The following is a 24,270-nucleotide window of genomic DNA, read 5'->3' on the forward strand; positions in this document are numbered from 1 at the left end:
CTAAGCAGAAAACGTTCTATACATTTTTTTTGATAAAATTGATAGTTTTCGATTTATTCGCCATCGAAAGTGTTAGTTTTATATCGAAAAAATCAATGTTTTTAACAAGTTTTCTGCTAATAACTCCAAAAGATTTCGTGCTATCAAAACAACTTTACTGAAAAAAAAATGTACCTTTTGAAAAATTAAACAAAACCGTTTTTTTTAATTTTCTTTAAGACCAACAGTAATCGAGCTATACTTTATTATGTTGGCTCTTCTTCGTCAAATGCTAAATATTGTAGTTTCAAAGTCAAAGGACGGGAAAATTATTCATTTTTCGGGGATAACTTGTTCAAACTTAAAAATACTTAAAAGTACTTAAAAATATCTATCTCCAGAAATAAAAAAATAGTCTCTAGCTCACAAATTAAGTGACTTATAACGAAAAGAATGTCAGTCCCCATTTTTTTCAGCGAAAAAGTGATCGCAAGCAACCCCCTAATCACCACCCTAATTAAAATTAGTCGTTAACCTTATTTGGTCTTTTTATTTATGTATTATTAATAAATTCTAGAAGTTTGTCCGGCTTAGAATGATTAGTTTAAAAAAATGGAGTTAAAAGCGAATAACGAATTTTTGTAGGTTTGAAAAAAATGCCCTTTTCTTCAGAATAGCAAGATTAGCATCAGAGATAAGAAAAAATGTTTAACTATAAAATTATAGCTTATTTAATTTCCAAGAAACTGGTTTGAAAAAAATTTTTCTATGGAAAAAATTGAGTGAGCTATTGACAACTAAAACTTGTAATGACATGCAAAAACCACCTTTAACAACCCTTTCAAAGTCACCTCTTTTTGCGACTGAGGATTTTAAAAAGATTTAATATTAATACGCTTATAGATCTTACAAAAACCTACAAAATTATTTACCAAACTATCTAAGATAAAAAATAAAAAAGTTAAAAAAATCAATATATTTTTTTGAAAAAAAAGGAGAAATCCAATTGGAAGCATAATAATGTAAGTTAGCGGTGTTTTTAGTCATTGGGCTTATTCATTCTTATTTATTTATGTATTATTAATAGATTCTAGAAGTTTGACTGGCTTAGAATGATTAGTTTTTAAAAAACTGAAAGCGAATAACGAATTTTTGTAGTTTGGTAAAAAATGCAATTTTCTTCAGAATAGAAAGATTAGCATCAGGAATACGAAAAAATGTTTCAATATAAAATTGTAGGTTCTTAAATTTCCAAGAACTTGGTTTAAAAAAAATTTCTACGGCAAAAATTGAGTTTGACTTGACTTGAATCGTAAATGAGTATATATAGTATATCGAAAAACATTGATTTTTTCTATACAAAGCTAACACTTTCGATAGCGAATAAATCGACAACTATTAATTTTATCAAAAAAATGTATAGAACGTTTTTTGCTTAAAATGAACGTTTTTATCAACTTTTGCCGTCAAAATATAATAAAAAAAGAATGTGTGTGTACTTTGTACGCACGTAAGAAGTTATACTTCTATTATATGATTATAAACGAAATTAATATACTTTTTATTTATATTTTATTTAAATATTAAACTAATTTATACTTACTACTTCTCAAACATTTTTATCAAAACAGTGCCAAAAATTAAAATAATAAAAGAATAAAACACACACAAACACATTAAAAATGCCACAAATGATTTCTGAACATTAACTGTCGGAAATTTTTTTAACTAAATACGTATTTTCTGAAAATAAAATTATATAATAAATATACTTACAATCATAAATGTATAAAAAAAAATAAAAAATAAAAGTTTCTATTGGGATTCGAACCAACTTACCAGCGCGGCTGGTATTGGCGTTGTATTGGGGTTCACTCGCATTAAACGCTTCGCCACGGAGACAGTGTGTCATTATGTGCGAAGATCGACTAACTAAACTGATTATACTTTTGACATTTTTGATTATGTAAATCAAATTATTTTGATTTTGAATTGAAATGATTTAGAATTGAAAAAATACAACAAAACATAGAGTAAGAAAACAATATATTAGGTGAATATTGATAGAAATTTTGATGGTAATCAAATTATGTAAATAAAAGTATTACATACTATGTATTTTGGTAGGTTCAAATAGGTACCTAGGTACCTATGATACATTTACAATTACGTACCTGTTGCTTTAAAAACTATTTAAAAATCACTACAATTATAAACTTTTTTGTTTCTGTCCTCACAACAATAAAACTAATATATTATACATTTGTTTACCTTCATATTGAACAATTATTTATTATTGACAGATCATTTCAACACCCAATCAGAGCCCGTATAACGACTAATAAATTTCGCAATCACTTGCATCGTGCAAAGTGGCTATGTTCAAATATCATAACAAAATTTGATCAACTACTTTTAAAACACTTACCAGTGTAAGATTCTTTAGCTTTGAATAAGCGAGATCGTAGATCGTCCCGGTTGATTGTTGTTATCCACAGTTCTCTACGCCTTCGAGCTAATAGGTTTTTTATCAGTAATTTTGCGGCACTCATACTAGTCACAGTTTGATGGGCTTTCACATTGGCATGCAACAATCATCTCTTCTATGTTAATAAGTCCAAAAATATAATATGAAAACTATTTAAAAAGGCAGTATAACCATTAACTAACTTTTTGTTTGTTGTTTCTCTTCCTACAAATTTTAAAACGCAAAACCATACATAATCAAACCACAGTCCCATAGCTGTGCCACAGCTGCCATATTGGATAATTTTTGTCATGTCATTTGAACATCCAATCAGAACAAAGTTGTAATGCGACTGCGCCGGGATCAAAGGTTTTAATCCTATTAAAATTCACCCTCATATCGCGCGTAAAGAAGTATAACTTCAAAAATTTCCACCCCGAGATGGGGTGGCAACCACCCCCATGGTAAAAGCGCCTTTCGGCCTCATATAGATTTTGATCCTTGGACTATCCACTACTTATTCTCAAATTTTCAAGCAAATCGATCCATTTTGTAAAAATTGCGAGGTGAAAAGCTTCGGTTCCTGGTCTACAGTTGATAGTGCAAATTAAGTGATCGAATATGTTCTTTGGCAGACTTTTGAAAATATTAGTCAAAAACTATTCTATTTTGTTAGAAGAATACCTAATGATGCAGAAAAGGCATATTCGAGGCAAACAAGGGAGATACGGAACTTCTTGACAACACTGTGAACTCCCTCCTTGTGGAAATCCGGCGGAAGGACCACATGTGTATGGTAAACAAATAGAATATCAGAAGACTAAGTTTTCAATTTAATAGCACATAAAACAACACCAAAAAATGTTACTCTACATCCTACCAGATTGAAAACAATGGGAACCTTCTCTGGTTACACCTCCGAGGCTTCTACAATTTGCAAGCCATAACGGATGCCGAGACTAAGGAAGATGAGGGAATTTTACAATTTATAATTCACGTCCCATCTGCTCAGCCCAAAAGAAAATAAAAACATAGAAAATAAAAACATTAATAACACTTACTTGAGCTACTGTCGGAATCACGATCTGATTCGATCTCGGAGTCTTCAGATTTCTCGGAAACAACGACCTCTTCAGATTCACCGCTTACTGGTTCGTGTACAACTACGTTTTCGGACACGTTCTCTCCAACCTTTTTTAGAGCTTCTGTCATTTTGGCCACGACCGTATTGTACAGGACGTAGTCTTCGCCCTCGAAAGGATACCTCTGATGCCAGACTTTCAGAACGTTTAAAGGAGTGTCCCCATTGTCCGATTTGATAGTAACTGACGCTCCTCGGTCCAAAAGTAGTTGGACTATATTTAAATGACCGTTATTGGCAGCGTCAAAGATGGGTGTAATGCCTAAAAATGAAATTTTCATCGAAACTTGTTTACATCGAAACATTTTAAATACCCTGGAATAGTCTAGTCGCAACATAGGGGGTCTCGTGGACACTTTTAGGTCGCCATGATTTTATGGTGGTATTATACGTTTTTTGGGTCGCTAAATCCAATGGAAGTGGTTTGGAAACTCAGATGTGGTGCGTTTAATTGTTATTAACAAATTACGGTAAAATTGGGTGTTTTTCAGGAAATATCAGAAACCCTGTAAATAAATTGATATTGTTAAGGTCTTCTCTGGTCTATTTTTGGTCGCTGAATCGAATGCGACTAGTCGCGTTTACTCAAAATATGTTCTATTTTGTTAATAACAAAATAATTGTTTATTCGCCGAAAAGCTCGAAATGCGCTATCTACAGCAAGTTTGTAGTCTTTTTCATAGTATTTTTATACGCTAAATCGATTGTCACTAATGTTTGTTTTTAAACCAAGAGGAGTGGTTCAAATTTACCGCACTGAAATGGTTGTTTGTAATTGGTCCAACAGCAGGCAAGTTTACTCCACTGTTATAAAATTTTGACACTAATGACTTTTATCAAATTTTGACACTTTTGGCATTTCATAGGTTAATTAAGTTATATCGGCGATTTTTTGTGTTTTCACTAGTAATACCACTAGAGGTCAAATTATTTCCGCGATTTTTATAGTCGCGATTATTCAAAATGTGTTCTTATTTTATTATTAACAAAATAATTATTTATTCGCCGAAAAGCTCGAAATGCGTTATCTACAGCAAGTTTATAGTGATTTTCATAGTATTTTTATACGCTAAATGGATTGTCCCTAGTCGTGCTAGCTTAAACCACGTTACAACTTTGTTATTAATAAATTATTGCAAAAATAACGGTTTATAGTACGTTTACTCACGGTTTTTGCTCTAAATAAAAAAAAAAGAATGTGTGTGTACTTTGTACGCACGTAAGAAGTTATACTTCTATTATATGATTTAAACGAAATTAATATACTTTTTATTTATATTTTGTTTAAATATTAAACTAATTTATACTTACTACTTCTCAAACATTTTTATTAGAACAGTGCCAAAAATTAAAATAATAAAAGAATAAAACACACACAAACACATTAAACAAGCCACAAATGATGTCTGAACATTAATTGTCGAAAATTTTTTTAACTAAATACGTATTTTCTGAAAATACAATTATATAATAAATATACTTACAATCATAAAATGTATTAAAAAAAAACAAAAAAGAAAGTTTCTATTGGGACTCGAACCAGCGCTGATAAGAGCGGTTAGTATTGGAATTCATTCGCCTTCTCCGCTTAGCCACGGACACTATGTGTCATTATTTACGAAGATCGACTAACTAAACGGATTAAACTTGTGATATTTTGATATTTTGAAAATTGATCAAATTATTTTAATTTTGAATTGAAATGATTTAGAATTGAAAAATACAACAAAACATAGAGTAAAAAACAATATATTAGGTGAATATTGATAGAAATTTTGATGGTAATCAAATTATATAAATAAAAGTATTACATACTATGTATTTTGGCAGATCAAATAGGTAGGTTTATACCCATGATACATTAACAATTATTACGTACCTGTTGCTTTTAAAAACTATTTAAAAGTCACTACAATATTATAAACTTTTTTGTTTCTGTCCTCACAACAATAAAACTAATATATTATACATTTGTTTACCTTTACCTTTACCTCCAAACCACAGCTGCCATATCGGATAATTTTTGACATATCATTTGAACATCCAATCAGAACAAAGTTATAATGCGCATGCGCCGGGCTGATAGGTTTTAACATATAAAAAAATCACCCTCTATCGCCGGTAAAGAAGTATAACTTCAAAAAATAAAAAAAAACACTTGGAATGACATGCAATTTGGCATGTACGTAGCTAACATGTCAAGTGACTAACAAAACAAGTGATATTGTGCCGATGTGTGCTTTTATCCTGGGGGTAAGTTTCACCCTGTTTCGTAAGCGAAAAAAAAAAAAAGAAAGTGTGTGTACTTTGTACGCACGTAAGAAGTTATACTTCTATTATATAATTTCAAAGAAATAAATATACTTAACAGGTTATTTGTATTTAATTTAATTATTAAAGTAACTTTCTTACCCACCACTTTTAAAAAAAATTTATTAAAAAAAAAGGATATGAATCGTCCGGGATTTGAACCCGGGACCTCTCGATCTCCGGTCACACGCTCTACCAACTGAGCTATATTACCTTTGCTTTGACAGGTTACAAGATATCTCATACATACTGACAAATTTAATAAACCAAGTGAAGTATACAAAAATACTTTAAAAATATACTTACTATCATTATAAAATATCTTATTCCCGAGGAAGACAAATCCAAAGACACAAAAATTATAATAAATAATACATTTACTAAAAACACTAATATATCCTTTTAATGACTTATTTGCGCTGACAGTGCTGATACATACATACATATCTTGAAAGATTAGCAACGAACTACATACTGTCTGTGTGCGCATGCGCCCGGCATTATAAAATTTCACTCTCGATCGTAAAGAAGTATAACTTCAAAAAGAAACCTTTAAAATAAGTCCGGAATTGGATAAACTGATTAATTGTAAGGAAACTTGTTTTGTTTGACATGTTAGATACGTGTATGCCAAATTTCATATCAATCCAAGTGGTTTTTTAAAATTTAGAGCAAAAACCGTGAGTGAACGTACTATAAATCGTTATTTTTGCAATAATTTATTAATAACAAAGTCGTAACGTGGTTTAAGCTATCACGACTATGGTTTATTTTTTAACCAGGAGGAGTAAACTAAGAAGACAGATTCACACCCAAGAAAGTCACTAGAAAAATCATCAAATACATCTTCTTTTTTGGTTGATCATATCTGCCCTCAACGGTAATCCATAAATATTATATTATATTAATACGTCGATAAAGAGTTCTAAAAAAAACTGCTTTTTATATAAAAGCAGACTAAGAATCTAAAAATTAAAGGAATAACACAGAAAACACAAAAAATCGCCGATATAACTTAATTAACCTATGAAATGCCAAAAGTGTCAAAATTTGATAAAAGTCATTAGTGTCAAAATTTGTTGGACCAATTACAAACAACCATTTCAGTGCGGTAAATTTGAACCACTCCTCTTGGTTTAAAAACAAACATTAGTGACAATCGATTTAGCGTATAAAAATACTATGAAAAAGACTACAAACTTGCTGTAGATAGCGCATTTCGAGCTTTTCGGCGAATAAACAATTATTTTGTTATTAACAAAATAGAACATATTTTGAGTAAACGCGACTAGTCGCATTCGATTCAGCGACCAAAAATAGACCAGAGAAGACCTTAACAATATCAATTTATTTACAGGGCTTCTAATAATTCCTGAAAAACACCTAATTTTACCATAATTTGTTAATAACAATTAAACGCACCACAGTTGGGCTTCCAGACCACTTCCATTGGATTCAGCGACCCAAAAAACCTATAATACCACCATCAAATCGCGGCGAACTTAAAGTGTCCACGGGACCCCCTATGTTGCGACTAGACTATAAAGTTGTAACACTGGTCCTCAATTTTTAAACTCTGGTCAATAACTCACCTTCACATTTCACTCCTCCCCTGTCATTGATGGCAGCTCCTTTGTCCAATAGAAGTTTGACGATTTCGTAAAAACCGTGATTGCAAGCTTCGTGTATGGGTAGCCAACCAGTATTGTCTCTAACATTCACCGGATGTCCTTGCTCTAGAAGATGCTTGACGACGGGAATCTTTCCGTTGATGCAAGCGACGTGCAGTTGGGATTCCCCTTTAGCGTTTTTCTTTATGGCAAAATTTTTCGATCGTCTCTTGCCTACCACTACTACGGACGGGTTTATTGGTTTTTCTTCTTCTGTCGAATCGTCTGAATCTGTTAAAATATTAGATTGGAAGACTTGTCACTTCAAATAAAAACTAAATAAGGAAAACAAGATGCGCCCTAAGAAAATACACCAGGTTTACATGTTGTTTTGTAATATTTTTGGGAAAATATACATTTTGAAGTAGTACCTAGATAGGTACACTTCAAAGTAGTAGATATGTAGGCACTAAACTCTTTTTTCAAAGGTTTTGTTCCCTTTTTCGGCGATTTTTGACTTACTCGACGCTTTTGACACTTACGACGAGTTTATCATATAATTTATTGTTTTTTCAACGCTTTAAACACTTTTGTGCTTTTTCTGCGTCTTTTTTGTCATTTTATAAGATTTTTTGATATTTTCGATGCTTCTAAACCTTTCTCTGGTTACATTTTAATGCTTTCACGGCTTTTGTTTCTCCTCTGATGATTTTTAAACTCGTTTAAAATAAATTTTGGCGCCTTTAACGCTTTTTCAACGACATTGAACGCCGTTTTGACATTTATTCAAGCTTTCAGCTTGTCTCAAGCTTTGTAAAGGATTTATATTAGCATCCAAATATAAGAGTATTTAATCGATTTAATTTTTAAAAGTCTTAGGTAAATATTATTCACATGCGTTGTTTGGATTTCGTAAATGGGTGACATTGATTTTATGTAATCTAGGCCACACATATCGAAAACATCTAAGTCAGCAATTATGCTTGTATTAGTAATTCACGGTCACATTAAAGTATGGTCAATGATAACAAATAATAAGGATTTATTTACAGATATGCAGATATTATTTATTTACAGATTTATTTACAGATATTATTTACAGTATTAATGCTGTCTCTCAACTCTAATTTAAATCGTAAAATAAATATAATCCAAGTATATGCACCCACTGCAGACAAGGATGAAGACACCATAGAGGCCTTCTACGAACAAATTGGCAATGTCTTAAAGCTAACTAAAAGACATGACATAAATATTATAATGGGCGATTTGAACGCTAAAGTCGGTCAAGGAGAAGTGGAGAATTGTGTGGGGCGATATGGACTCGGGGAAAGAAATGCACGTGGCGATAGGCTTGTTGATTTCTGTATCAATGAGGAACTCATAATTTTAAATACATTGTTCAAACTTCCTAAACGTAGACTATATACATGGAAGTCACCAGCTGACAATAACAACAAAATAGTCAGAAATCAAATAGATTATATTATCGTCAACAGAAGATATAGAAATTCTATAATATCATCTAAAACTTATCCAGGAGCGGACATATCCTCCGATCACAACCCGGTTGTTTTGTCTATGAGAGTGAAACTAAAGAAGGTAAAGAGCCCTAGCTCCAATAAAATCATGGATAAAAGGCGGCTCAAACAAGACAAGACCTATGCGGAAACGAAATTTAAAATAAACGAGAACTTAAGGAAAGTCAAAGAAGATAGTGCGGAAACTCTGACTGTTGACCAAAAATGGGGAAAAATTCAACATGCCTTAGTATCAGTTGGAAAAGAAACAACACCTTGGATGACAGTAGAAATTCTTGAACTTATGGAAGAACGAAGAAAACATAAAACAAAAGACCCGAATAAATACAAAGAAATTCAGAGAAACATCAGAAATAAAATTCGAGAGGCAAAAGAGAAGTGGCTCTGCGACAGATGCAAAGAAATAGAACACCTGTGAATACCCTTAAAAATGATAAAGGGGATATTATTACTGACGTGAAGGAGAGATTGTGTCAATGGACCAATTACATCCAACAACTCTTTAATGATGAAAGAGGAGAACTGTCATTAGAAATCACAGAGGATACCGGACCACCAATATTAAGAGACGAAGTCATCTATGCCATTAAAAACACGAAAGAGGGTAAAGCTACTGGACCAGATGATGTGCCCATCGAATTATTAAAACTTATCGATGACGATTGTATTGATGTAATGGTTGAACTCTTTAATCTAATATATCAGACTGCCACAATCCCCAAACAATGGCTGCAATCGACCTTTGTAGCAATTCCCAAAAAGTCAAGTGCAATAACCTGCTCGGATCACAGAACAATATCTTTAATGAGTCACACACTTAAAACATTTTTGAAAATAATACACAGTAGAATTGTTAAAACTCTCGAATATGAAATCAGTGACACACAATTTGACTTAAAATGGTATGAGCACACGAGATGCTTTGTTCGGCTTGAATGTGCTGGCCCAGAGATGCATGGACATGAATCAGGATATGTACTTATGTTTTGTAGACTTTGAAAAGGCATTTGATAAAGTTCAACATAAAAAGCTTGTAGATATATTAAAAAGCAAAAATATTGACAGTCGTGACATGAAAATTATATCTAATATATATTGGAATCAAACTGCCAAGATAAGAGTTGACAACCAGGACACCCAAGATATCAAAATACAGAGAGGAGTCCGTCAGGGTTGCGTGCTGTCTCCACTACTTTTCAATGTCTACAGTGAAGCGGTATTTCAAGAAGCGCTCTCAAATTCAATAGAAGGTATATCTATCAATGGAGAAGTTTTGAACAACTTACGTTTTGCAGACGATACAGTAATAATAACAGATAACAACAATGATTTACAGAACGTAATGCAACGCCTTAATGAACGCTGTCATGAGTACGGACTGAAGATGAATTTAAAGAAAACTAAATGCATGATCATAACTAAATCGGCACACGTAAACATCCAATTAACTATTGAAGATACTGTGATTGAGAGTGTGGATAACTACAAATACTTAGGAACATGGATAACATCAAATGTAGACCAAACCAAAGAAATTAAGACACGTATTGAAATAGCACGTGCATCATTCATTAAACTTAAAACGTTTCTTTGTTGTCGGGATAGAAGGTTAGAACTACGCCTAAGGATGCTTCGATGTTACGTGTTCTCTACTCTTCTTTATGGCTTGGAAGCGTGGACGTTGAAACAAGTCCATTTGAATAAGTTGGCCGCCTTTGAATTTTGGTGTTACAGAAGAATCCTACGAATATCATGGATTCAAAGAATGTCGAACGTGGAAGTAACTAGAAGGATAGGAAATCAACCGGAAATAATACTAACTTTCAAAAGACGAAAACTTGAGTACTTGGGACATGTGATGAGAGGGCAAAAATACTCATTATTACAACTTATTATGCAAGGCAAAATCCGAGGAAAGCGAAATGTGGGAAGACGAAGAACATCCTGGCTTAAGAACTTACGGGAATGGTTCGAATGCAGTAGTGCAGAGATATTTAGAGCGGCAGTCAACAAGGTCCGCATTGCCATGATGATTTCCAACCTTCGATAGAAGATGGAACTTAAAGAAGAAGAAGATTTACAGATACGTAAAAGAATAGGAGAGATTATTCATTATTCAGAAACCGACGTGGTTAGAGTGGAGACATTATATATCCCGACACCAACTAGTTACTGTCGTACATGGTGACCTAAATAAATATATTTCGGTAATTAGTGTTTCAACTTAACCAACTCCATCATCTACTACCCCCGTACCACCATAGCTTCTTTTAAAATAACTTCAACGCTTTTATCGCTTTTCGGTCATTTTTTACCGCTTCCGGCGCTTTTTCCATATTTGTCGCGCTGTTCTGAAGATTTTTTGAACGTATATAGGAGCTTGTATATCTACTTACCTGTAATATCGTCCAAGTTGAGACAATTTTCTTTATCGTCAATTATGCTGGAGTTATGACTTTCGCACTCAGATGAAGAACTATCATCTTCCCTGTCAGGAACCTTCAAGGCATTCAGTTTTTGTTGGTATCTACAGACCTCAGAGGTTTTTCCAATACGCTGTAAATATTTGATACACCTAAAAATACATAGAGACTATATTATATAAAAACAATACCCGAACACTTAAATGATTCTTGAATATTAGAAAGGCCGCTATAGAATGATAAAATAGTAGTTTAAATAAGGTCAAGTAAAAAGATAAATAAAAATACAGCACAAACCTTGCAATCATTCTTCGTTCTTCTTTCAAATTATCTTTTTCTTGGCAATACTTTATCGCCTTGTCATAAACCCCTACAACATCATCCATAGACTCCTCTGCAGACTCTTTATTATCTGCTATCTTACTCATCGCGTCTAGCGCGTCTTTAATATTATCCCTAAACTCAAACTCTTTTTCGAAGTACTGCACAGCCTCTTTAAACATTTTGTTATCTTCGTAAGTTTGTGCCAAGGAATTGTAACAAGTCGCCAATTCTTTCCCACTCACGCCACTCCTTTCTGCGTAATTCAACATTAATTTGTAATATTCGATAGCTTTTGGATAGTTTTTAACTACGCATGCGCAGTCGCCCATAGATTCGTAGAGTTTTTTCAAGGCTCTGTTGTCGTTGGTCTCTACCACAAGTTTATCTTCGTCATAACACATAGTTGCAACTAAAACAGGTACATAAATTGTAATAATGTAGTAATATGTAATAATGTACTTATAATTTGTTGATTTCAAGAATGCATTTTGAGTGTTCTTTTGTCAAAATTTTTTAACATTGATTGATATAAACTGAGTTTCAAAACATATTGAGACTTTAAAGGAAGGTAAAGTCTTCCATATGACCTTGTGAAGGCAGTTAAAAGTCTCATACTGCAAAACAAATAGTTTGAAATGATATGTCTTTAGCACATTGACGATTCCACTTATGCTCCAAGGCAGCATCCGAGGTAGGGCGGCCAGCTACAGCCAGTTCTGAAAGGAGTTGTATGAGTGTCCATATAATTATTAATATTTTGACTGTGGGACCGTTTGTGCCTTACACTGGAGTGAAGTGTAAGGATATTTTCTTTCGATAGTAATAAATATAATTTTATTTTTCTTTTGCAGACATCCATATCAAGGGACATACTTAAGTGCAGACGCAGCAACTAACCATAATCTGCTCTGTGCTGGATTCAAACTAAAACTAAAAAGAATAAAAGCCCCCACAACGCAGAAGAAACCTAATACTCGACTCCTAAGAAATGCCGTAATAGCAGATGAGTTCGGAAATAAGATAAATCGTGAGATTAAAAAACAGTTAGAAAGATCTGAACAAGAAAATATCGGTCAAAATCTAGATATCATGAATTCCGCCATGGTCACCATAGCAAACGAAGTTTTGAAACCAGAAAAAGACCCAATAAAGAAAAAGGATTGGATGACCGATAAAATACTAGACCTTATTCAACAAAGAAGAAATTGGAAAAACAAAGACGAAATTCGGTATAGAGAGATATATCGACAAATAAGATATGAGGTTAAGCGAGCAAAAGAGGACTGGATGGAACAAAGATGTCGTGAAATGGAAGAACTACAAAGAAAACATGACGAATTTAATATACATAAAAAGCTTAAAGAAATTACCTACACTCAGAGAAAAAGAACTCCTCACTTTATGAGAAACTCCAAAGGTAACATAATTCTCGACTTGGATGAAAAAAAGGAAGAATGGACTAACTATATAAAAGAGCTCTTCCTGGATACGAGGCCACCACTTAACACCACAAAGTATACGAATACTGGTCCTAGTATTTTAAAAGCGGAAGTAGAGAAAGCCACCAAACAGAGCAAAAATGGGAAATCTTCAGGCCTTGACCAAATACCATCAGACTGGCTCAAACTTCTGGATGACGATAATGTCTCACAATTAACAAACATTTATAACCATATATACGAGACTGGAATGATGCCACAGATATGGTTGGAGTCTACATTTATTCCACTCCCAAAAAAACCTAATACATCATCATGTAAAGACTTTAGACTAATTAGTCTCATGAGCCACTCTCTCAAGCTACTTCTTAAGATAATTCTTAATAGAATCAAGCAGAAATGTGAAGAGACAATGGGAAACAAACAATTCGGTTTCAGAGAAGGATTGGGAACAAGGGAAGCTTTGTTCTCAATGTTAACATTACTTCAACGATCATGGGAAGTACAGAAACCAATTTACGTCTGCTTTATAGATTTTGAGAAGGCGTTTGATAGAGTTCAACATGATAGGTTGTTTGAATATCTAGAAATGATTGGAATAGATGATAAAGATCTGAGACTTTTACAACATCTATATTGGAATCAAGAAGCTTCTATTCTGGTAGACGGCAAAGAAACAGACAAAATTTGCATTCAAAGAGGTGTCAGACAGGGTTGTGTGTTATCCCCAACTTTGTTTAACGTATACTCAGAAATAATTTTTAATGAAGCCTTGGAAGGACAATGTGGAGTTCGAATCGGGGGAGAAACTATTAACAACATCAGATATGCAGACGACACCGCGATCATGGCTGAAAATATCGAAGATCTTCAATTCCTTATTGATCGAGTCACTAGAGAATGCTCCAATAACGGACTTAACATAAATGCAACAAAGACAAAGTTACTTGTGGTTAGTAAACAAGACGTCGGCCCTATGCAACTAATTGTCAGTGATGAATCAATAACAAAAGTTAACCATTTTAAATACCTAGGATGTTGGATAAACGAGACACTAAATCCGGATGAAGAAATTAAAACTCGTATAGAAATTGCAAGAGGAGCATTTATGAAACTTAGATCTATTCTGAGCAACTCTCAGCTGAATTTACAACTAAGAATCAAGTTCCTAAAATGATATGTGTATCCTGTATTACTATATGGATGTGAAACCTGGATCATGAAGGTTAACATGATGAACAAATTAGAAGCCTTTGAGATGTGGTCGTATCGTAGAATGCTCAGAATATCTTGGGTTCAACGCATTTCAAACAGAGAAGTCTTAAACAGAGTAGGTCAAGGCGAAGGTGACTTAATGAAGATGATAAAAAAGAGAAAACTTGAATATCTGGGGCATATAATGAGAGGTAGCAGATACAGGATGCTGCAGTTAATACTCAATGGAAAGATCGACGGAAAAAGAGGAATTGGTCGAAAGAAATATTCATGGCTCCGAAACCTTCGTCAATGGACTGGCTTATCAGCAGATCAATTGTTACATGCCGCACAAGATCGAGAACGATATCGGCAAATTGTTATGGAAGCTACCCACGCCTAAAAATTTGGGCACAGTACTTAAAGAATAAGAAGATATCAAGGGAGCTTTGTCTGTAACGGGGCGAAGATAGAATTTTTATTTTTAACCTATGTTTTACCGAGTCTGTTGTCCTGAAGGAACTACCTGTCACAAGTTATTAACTCAAAACTGTTAACTTCACTTAGCCGTGAGATCTTAGTATAAAAAATTACCCTAACATAACCCTACCTGCTCTCAAATACTTCTCTATCATTTTTCTATCTTCAATGTTTGGACTATTAAGTTTGTAGGCTTTGTACAGCGTTTTTTTGGCTGCATGGAAATCACCTAACTTTATCAGAGCTTCGGCTTTTGTATGCAACGCTGTACACATCAGATCTATGTTGTCCTTTAGTTTTTCTACAAAGGAAAAATAACACATGAACAGCTGATCCAATTTACAAAACAATAAAAAATTAGCTATAAAAATCTGTCATACATTTTTTGCTATAAATTGAATTCTCTCTATAGATTTTAAGAGGTATTTAAAGGTTAAATATTTTCACCCCTGGGGTAAAAGCACATTTCGACACTGTATAACTTTTTTCTTTGATATGTTTAATAAGTACATATTTCAAATTTCATGACAATCGAAGCGGTTTTTTAAAATACTGAGCAAAAACCGTGAAAGAATGGACTAATAGTGACATAAAAATAGTAATGGGAGGACTAGAGCCATGTGTATCAAGAAAAAATACAGGGTGTTAGTAAATAAGTATGAAAAATTTTAAGGGCTAATTCTACATGAAAAATTAATGCCGGTTTGCTCTATAAACATATGTCCGCAAATCCTTAGTTTCCGAGATACGGGGTGTTGAAATTTTTATTTCAAACTGCCAATTTATTTATTGCTCTAGGACCAGTTGAGCTATGAAAATGAAATTTGGTGAGTTTTAGGAGGTAGTTATTGCGCATTTTTTGACAAACAATTAAGAAGTTTGTATTCATCATTGGCTCGCATACGGGTAATAGTCTGAATTTTTTTAAAGAAAAAAATAGTACGCCACTGAGATATTTTAAATTAAAAATTATTTTTATATTCCACGTTTAATTTTTGATAAAAAAACTTTCTTGCCTTTTTTTCATATGATGCACCGTTTTTATGCAGAAAAATAAAACATCTTGGCGCGTATTTTTCATTTCCTAATACACCATCAAGAACTATCCAATATAATAATACTAAACTAGAACAATAACAGAAAATAATACTAATAAGATTTCAACTAGGTGCAAAGCTGCAAAAAATGTTTAAAATGATCTCCTTTACAGGTAACAGAAGAATTTTATATTCATCATTGGCGCGCGTACGGGTAATGGTCTGAATTTTTCGAAGAAAAAAATAGTACGCCACTGAAATATGTCAAACTAAAAATAATTTTTGAATTGCTGGTTAAATTTACGATAAAAAATCTTTCTTACCTTTTTTTCATACGAGGCTTTTTTTTATACAAAAAAATAAAACATCTTAACGCTTACAAAGTATTTGAGGTAGTTTCCATATGCATAGAAACTTAGTTGAAATACTTTGTAAACATTAAGATGTTTTATTTTTTTACATAAAAACAGCGCCGCATATGAAAAAAAGGCAAGAAAGAATTTTGTCGTAAATTGAACCAGCAATTCAAAAATGATTTTTAATTTGACATATCTCAGTGGCGTACTATTTTTCTCTTAAAAAAATTCAGACCATTACCCGTACTCGCGCCAATGATGAATATAAAATTCTACTATAACCTCTAAAGGAGATCATTTTTAACATTTGTTGTAGCTCTGCACCTAGTTATATTCTTATTAGTAATATTTTCTGTTATTGTTCTAGTTTAGTATTATTATATTGGATATTTATTGATAATGTATTAAAAAATGAAAAATATGCGTCAATATGTTTTATTTTTCTGCATAAAAACGGTGCATCATATGAAAAAAGGCAAGATAGGTTTTTTACCATAAATTAGACGTGGAATTTAAAAATAATTTTTAATTCAAAATATCTCAGTGGCGTACTATTTTTTTCTTTAAAAAAATTCAGACCATTACCCGTAGGCGCGCCAATGATGGATACAAAACTCTTAATCGTATGTCAAAAAATGCGTAATAACTCCTAAAACTCACCAAATTTCGTTTTCATAGCTCAACTGGTCTTAGAGCAATAAATGAATTGGCAGTTTGAAATAAAAATTTCAACACCCCGTATCTCGGAAACTAAGCATTTGAGGACATATGTTTATAAAGCAAACCGGCATTAATTTTTCATGTAGAATTAGCCCTTAAAATTTTTCATACTTATTTACTAACACCCTCTATATGCAGACTCCAAACATGATAAACAGATGATATATTGTAAGAAAGAGAGTGAACAAATAAAAAGCAAAAAATAAATACTCACTTGCTGCTTCTATAGCTAAATTATAATGGTGCATAGTTTTACTTGTCTCTTCTTTCTTGTCATATAACGCAGCTAATGACATATATCCCCTACTTAGCTGTTCATAGATATCATTAGCCTTACAGATGTTTATAGAAGTTGTGAATAACTCAATTGCCTTATTATAGTCCCCTAAACTATCTTTAACCAGACCCAGGTTTGAAAATAGTCTGGCTTGCATATCAGCCTTTTCCAATTTGTTTATAGCAGTCAAACTAAAAATATTATTAAAAATTGATTATAATAATCATAAATTTCAAAGTACAGTAGACTCTCTCTATAACGCATAAGGGTATTATATAAGAGGTTTTGCTTATAACGAGGTACCTACATTAGGTGTCCCATGAAATTCCTATTGAACTGTAACCCTTTATAACAAGGCATATTTAGTTATAATGAGGGAAAATGACATCGAAGAACATGTTTCTTTACCTGTTTTTGTCATGGTGATGGCTATAGGAAATACCCCAGCTGCCTGTATACAGAAATGCCCAAAATCTGTGTGATTATCGAAGCCAGTGATGTAATAAACTCCACTGCCTGTTTATCCACTGACTCTTTTTGAAAAGCGCCATTCGAACAATATTTAGCAACTTATATTGCTCTAAATGGAACACTCTTCACTATAGGAAGTTAATGTCTTAGAAAACTACATATTCATATAGCTGAAAGAGTCTACTGCATATAAATTTCATATAGCTGAAATTCATATTTTATACAGTTCATCTAATTTACTTACCGTTGCACGTCATTATCTACGTTAGAGATCTCAGTTGACATTTTGCCCAATTACAAAAAAATCCTGGATTCATTTTAAATCAAATACATCACACAATTTTTGCGGAAGTGGATTATACAGCAAAACAAATTAATATTCAATGTAAATAAATAAAAACTTTAGAAACAGAAAACAATAATTAAGTTATAATCTTACGTTAAAGTACATAATAAAAACAGTAAATATAATGGAACAAATACTTATAGTAAAGAATATAAACAAATATGAAGTGTCATCACCGAAACTGTCAAATAAATGTTACCAATTTATGCCAAAATATCACCTTCGTTCGATTATAGTTACAGTGTATTCCGAACAAATGTGCTTCATAAAAACGCTTTATAATCCATTTATACAAATTAAATTAAATATATTATTGTGTATTTCTTTAAGTTAACATTAATAGAAATTTTTAAATATTATTTCTACGCGTATATAATAAAATATGTCTAGTGGCTGTAATGCCAGTGTACTCGGCAAAGTGATTCTAAAAAAGAACACACCTACCGCCTAAATATTTCGTGTTGGTATCATGTGATGTCACGGGCTATGACGCAGATGACGTGCAACGGCAAGTAAATTAGATGGAGTACAGTTCAGTGATTATACAGATTGTTTTATTATAGGCGCGTTCCAAGTGACATGAAAACCGTCCTTCGTACTGCCCTCGTCATGCGGATTATAAAAAATGTGTTCTAAGCGAACATGAACGATGATTCGTATCATACACCATGTTGTTCCAACTGATCCATGTACCGTTTCGAAATCGGTAACTGAACGGTCCTTTTGATACATGCCTTCAAGCAGAAACTATTTGTACTGACTTGCACAGTTAGGATTTTTTTCATTTTTACTGGTCGCTGCTTTGAGATCAGCTGATGATTCAATAATAGAATAATCCACAATCCACGCTATTAGTACCTTGTGAATCTTGATTTTCCTTTAAATAATTATTAATTCTTTTTTTTCAAATTAATGTTAAAAATATGGATAATTTACCATTTTTCTTTTCATAGAAGACAGTGATTTTATGTCAGATATCGATTCTGAGGAAGATTTTGAAGTTGCAAGTGATGTTTAATGAACATGTTAGATCTAGCAAACTACTAGTGGTACTGTGGTACTCGTACTGAAAATGGCTCAGGCGCAACTTGAACTTGAAATGGTACGTTCCAAGAGGGTTATGTACCGGTAATCGGTTCGGGATCGAAAGAAAACCGTTCAAGGGCGATTCTGCGAATTAAAACAGTCCAATCAATTTCGTGACGGTTCAAGGGATCGTACAAATGTGTCTTCTTGGAACGAACCTTATATATTTAGGATAAAGACAAAGAATATTATATAATATATTACTAATAAACAATTAATAATAAACAAACCTTTCACAAACTTTCATACTTCTCATGAAATATTTGTATGCAGCGTTCAAATTTTGATCAGCATCTGCCTGAGTCTCTAAATACATAGTTAGATAAATATGGCCAATAGTAGCATATGCCCTCTGGATCTCTGCATTATTTTTTTCAGACACTGCTATATCTGTAATAGAAACAATGTTTCATACTCATAGTACTAAACAAAACAAACAGTTTCTGTGAAAAACATAGACTAAAAATGAATATAAAAATATGATATGGTTGAATGCTCGAATATATGAATTTTAGGGAAATAAAAGGCAGATATCGAAGCACAGAATTTATGAATTAACAATTTTGATTGGGAAATAAGCCACAATTAAATTGAAAAAAATTATTTTATTAACGTTTTGACATCCAAACCGGATGTCGTTGTCAAAATACATAATATTAATAAATTAAACAAAAATGTTGCTTAGTAAAAAATTCTTCTAATAATTTAATTTAATCTGACTCATTTATATCTTGCCTTAGTATACTTTCGCTCTTATAGCATCATCAAGAACATTTCGTCATCTAGGAAGATATCCTGGAATGTAGTAGACATTTGTTTTAATTAATGGCAAAAAATTAACATATAGGTAACCTTATAACACACACTGGACAACTTCCTATTGGGACCGTGCAAGTTTGGCAAAGCGACCTCTATTTCTACGCTCTGTACTTTTATTCGCACTTTCAATTATATTGGCCAATTATATTAGTCCTGGTTGCTGAATAATTGTCAAGGCCATAGTCCAAAAAAATTATAAGAAGAAAAAATAAGATGCAGGTTATGTTATGCAAACGTAAACAATTGTATGTAGTAAATAAAATTAGTTATTAAAATGCAGTACGGCAAGCAAAATACAATTAATTAAATTTACCTTTATATAATAATTGCATATCATATCAATATTGTGGAGCAATATATAATTTTTCTGCTTCAATGACAGAAGGTATGAAATATACGTCAATTTGACAATTTCAATTGACAATATGAATTATTTAAGATAGTTTCAATATTTCTCCGCGACTCGCGCATGGTCGTTTCTCGTTTCCTTTCCAAGTACTTGCACACCGCGAATATGACGAAATGCCCCTGACAATGCTCTAAGAACAAAAGTATACTTGGGTAAGATTTAATAAATTCAGTACTCGACATCTGCCTTTTATTTTCCTAAAATAGATATAAAAAAGACCAAATACATGATAATAACCAAGAAAACAAATATACAAATATTCAACTAGGAAAACAAGTATACAAACAAATATACATTTGGGAAATGCACCTATAGAAAGGGTTGATAAATACAAATACCTAGGAACTTGGATTTCAGACAATAATGATCAAACAACAGAAATAAGGGCTAAGATAAAAATAGCAAGAAATTCGTTTGTAAAAATGAAAACACTTCTCTGCAACAACAACCTTATTGAACTGAGAGTAAGAGCTTTGAGATGCTACATACTGCAAAAAGGACTTGAAGGCTGGACATTGGAGCAAGAACACATAAATAAGCTACAGTCATTTGAAATATCCTAAAGGAAGATGCTTAGCTTAGAATAGCAAGGACACAGAAGAAAACGAACACAGAAGTATTATGAGAAATGAATAGAATAGAATAGAAATAAGCTTTATTCTCAGGATTCACAAGTTACAAATATAAATTGTCAATAGAGAGAATAGTGTCAATTACAATTTATAAGGGTTGACGAAACACTCTACACTTAACATAAACGTAATATTAAAATATAATAATATTAACAGTGACATTTAGATTCAGATAAGAGCCCTCAGTCGCCTTGCAGGTCAGCTTGAAGGTATTCTTCCACTTTGTACGGTTCTAGGTGTATGAGCAACTGTAAATGGGCAAAGAATACAAAATAATTAACACAATAAAAATAAGAAAGTTACAATATCTGGGACACGTAATGAGAGACAGCGATATGAAATGCTAAGACTAATAATACAGGGAAAGATACGAGAAGGAATGAATATAGGAACAAGGAGAGTGTCATGGTTGAAGAATTGAAGGGACTGGTTTAAATACAGTTCTATAGAACTCTTTAGAGCAGTGGTAGATGGAGTAAAGATACCTAGTAATGAAGATATAAAATTTAGTAGTGTGATATAAAATTTTCATTAATACTTACTGAGATAAATCTTCTGATGTTCTAAAGCTTTTTTAAAATTATGAAGCCCCAGATATGCTTCCCCTATAGCTCGGTTAGCTTTGCCATATTCAATTTGATTGTGTTCTAATTTGTAGACTTCCGCTAAAGTTTTAAATTCTTCAATGGCCTGCTGAAATCGACCACTCTTCATATAAACATCTGAAAGATCTGCACAAGTCGAAACTAGGAGCCTATTGTTGCCTTCATTTTGGGCTTTTCTTTTGCGTTTTTGAAGTTCTAAAGAGCATAATATATAACTATCATCATAACAACGGAAAATTCAAACAAATATTAACGCAAAAAACATACATAAAACAGACAAAACCTAATGAAACAAATCAAAATTAAAAAATAATATTTTTTAAGTTAATTTTCTTAGATTATCTGTATATTTTACACTTACTTGTTTCTTCCATATTAAGCATAAAATTATTGATTCTACTTAATTTAGTATTTTGCTTTTATTCTTTATTCCTAATTTATTTATCATAATAATTATTTTGGCGGCATAAAAACTTATATTTTGAAATTTTGACAGCTTGAATAAAGGTTAAGCATTCTTCTTGCTTCTGCTTCATTCTCACACTTAATACTTCATTGCTATGTAGAAATAGCTAATAAATTAAATAAAGTAGTTAAAGCATGCCAATAAAGTTTTTTATTAATTTTAATGCAATTTGTGGCATGAAAATATATTAGTAGTGCAATTGAAGAGTCCGTAACGAAATCCTTATTTTGATAGATTTTATTCAGTTTTTATACCTTATGTATAGGCAACCACCATTACGATATTCAAAATACATTATTTTTTTATTTCCTTATTCATTATTTAAAATTTCTTCTATAATATTATTACTTTTTGTTAATGTACATGTCATAATCCATTGGCTGTATAAAGACATCAAAGCAATATTCTAGAAATATTTTGTAACAAATGTATCTTGAAACTAGTAGGAAATATGTAGCAATGTAAAGGTCTTTGGGTTATCATTTATCATAAGAGACAATTTAAAATTTCTTAGTGCGTTTCTAAAACGGATTATAACGATTTATTTAAATAAATCTCACGGTTCGGATTTATCTACAACTTCGCATCTATTTACAACTTTTCATTTTGGATTACGTTATTCTAAAAAAATTCGCCATCACCGCACGCCTCTTGAGCGCTTAAAGATTTTTCTCGGCTCTATCGAGATGGAACCGTTACTTGCAGTCGCTCCTTATGAACCCTTTCGTTACAGTACCTAGGTATTCAACATCAAATAAATTGTAAGCAGAAAATGGAATTAAAATTCGATACACGTGAAGGTTTAAAAATTGGTAAAAGTATCTTTGTATAGCAATAAACTTGAAAAATAATGTAAGACCAAGCGAGACAAAATATGCTAAATGTAATTTATTCCTGTTTAAAATTTTTGACTTCATGAAGTACCTACTAATTTATTTTTAATTGTAAATTATTAAGTAATAATCGGATAGAAATCAATAACAATGTATTATTATTTAGTTTCATATGCAACTTTCTGTCTAAAAATAATCGGATGGAAAATTTGGAGTTCAAAAGTTACATAAGTTTATATTTAGAATAAGTGAGAAAACATATTGACGTGATGATAGTAAAAAAGTTGGCAATTCATGCGTTCATAATAATATTTTGAATTTAAGGTTTCTTATCTGAAATTTTGTGATAATATAATACAGCAGGTATTACAAAATCATCTGTTACTGCAGATCAGATTATACAGTTTTAATTACAATTTCGTTTTAATTTTTTAGAATGAAAATGAGAGACAACAGACAAGTTATATTCCAATTCGTTCAGAGACTTTACTTTTTCGAATCTGGATCCGACTACAGTTTTTCTGCCCAGTATCCGGCTACGTCTACATACTCTCAGGTGCTCCACGTTCGATATTTCACCACACTCATAAAGTGCGTCGTTATCTGTCTTGATGCCCTATTTAATAAGGTTCTGTTTTACAGGGGCAACACCTGTACTTATGCGGTTGAGTGTCCACCAGGTTCTCCAGTCCAGGTTCATTCCATTAGGTCGTTCTGGATGTAGGGGAAACAGTTCGGGTTGTTCGACGTTGACATTTCTCACAAACTTTTTCCTTGATTTACGTCGGCTGGTTCCTGGCGGTTCGTCAAACCTGTATAATTGGTCTCTTTCAATCAATACGCGGCGAGGTGCCAAACGCATATACGGAATGTTATTCGTTGCGAAATTCATATACGGAATGTTAAATATTCGTAGACCGAAAAAAAAACACTTTTCATTAGAGTCAGCTAAAAGGAAATTGATTAAAATACTTGTTAATGTATTATTAAATAACAATAAAACAATAATTATTGTATTTGGAATGTTGTTTGTTGCGAAATTTATATGCGGAATGTTAAATATTCGTAGACTAAAAAAGACGACTTTTTATTAAGTCAGTTAAAGACGACTGATTTTAAAATATTTTGTTAATGTATATTAAAGAAAATAAAATAATTATTACCTATATGAAATGTTATTTATTGCGAAATTTATAAATGGAATGGTATGGTCAAGCGCGGCTCCTCCTTAGGGTCAATTGGTCAATGACCCCCCTAAAATAATCTCATAAAAATACCAATTTTATTAAAAATATCTTTTATCTA

General features: G+C 32.3%; 1 protein-coding gene across 1 annotated transcript in view; it reads right to left on the reverse strand.

Annotated features, from left to right (window-relative positions):
• Positions 1-22,448, reverse strand: part of LOC126884783 (tonsoku-like protein) — a 41,547-nt gene extending 19,099 nt beyond the window's left edge. Inside the window, exons 1-9 of the mRNA XM_050651009.1 lie at positions 22,028-22,448; positions 21,604-21,861; positions 19,432-19,591; positions 17,236-17,489; positions 15,039-15,209; positions 11,769-12,204; positions 11,445-11,623; positions 7,490-7,798; positions 3,508-3,849 (exon numbers count right to left, since the gene is read on the reverse strand). Of these exons, the coding sequence (XP_050506966.1) occupies positions 3,508-3,849; positions 7,490-7,798; positions 11,445-11,623; positions 11,769-12,204; positions 15,039-15,209; positions 17,236-17,489; positions 19,432-19,591; positions 21,604-21,861; positions 22,028-22,049 (2,131 nt within the window). The 5' untranslated portion in view covers positions 22,050-22,448. The remainder of the gene's footprint in view (positions 1-3,507; positions 3,850-7,489; positions 7,799-11,444; positions 11,624-11,768; positions 12,205-15,038; positions 15,210-17,235; positions 17,490-19,431; positions 19,592-21,603; positions 21,862-22,027) is intronic.
• Positions 22,449-24,270: the final 1,822 nt, after the last annotated feature.

Source organism: Diabrotica virgifera, chromosome 5 (assembly GCF_917563875.1).
Source record: "Diabrotica virgifera virgifera chromosome 5, PGI_DIABVI_V3a".
NCBI classification, from domain to species: domain Eukaryota; kingdom Metazoa; phylum Arthropoda; class Insecta; order Coleoptera; family Chrysomelidae; genus Diabrotica; species Diabrotica virgifera.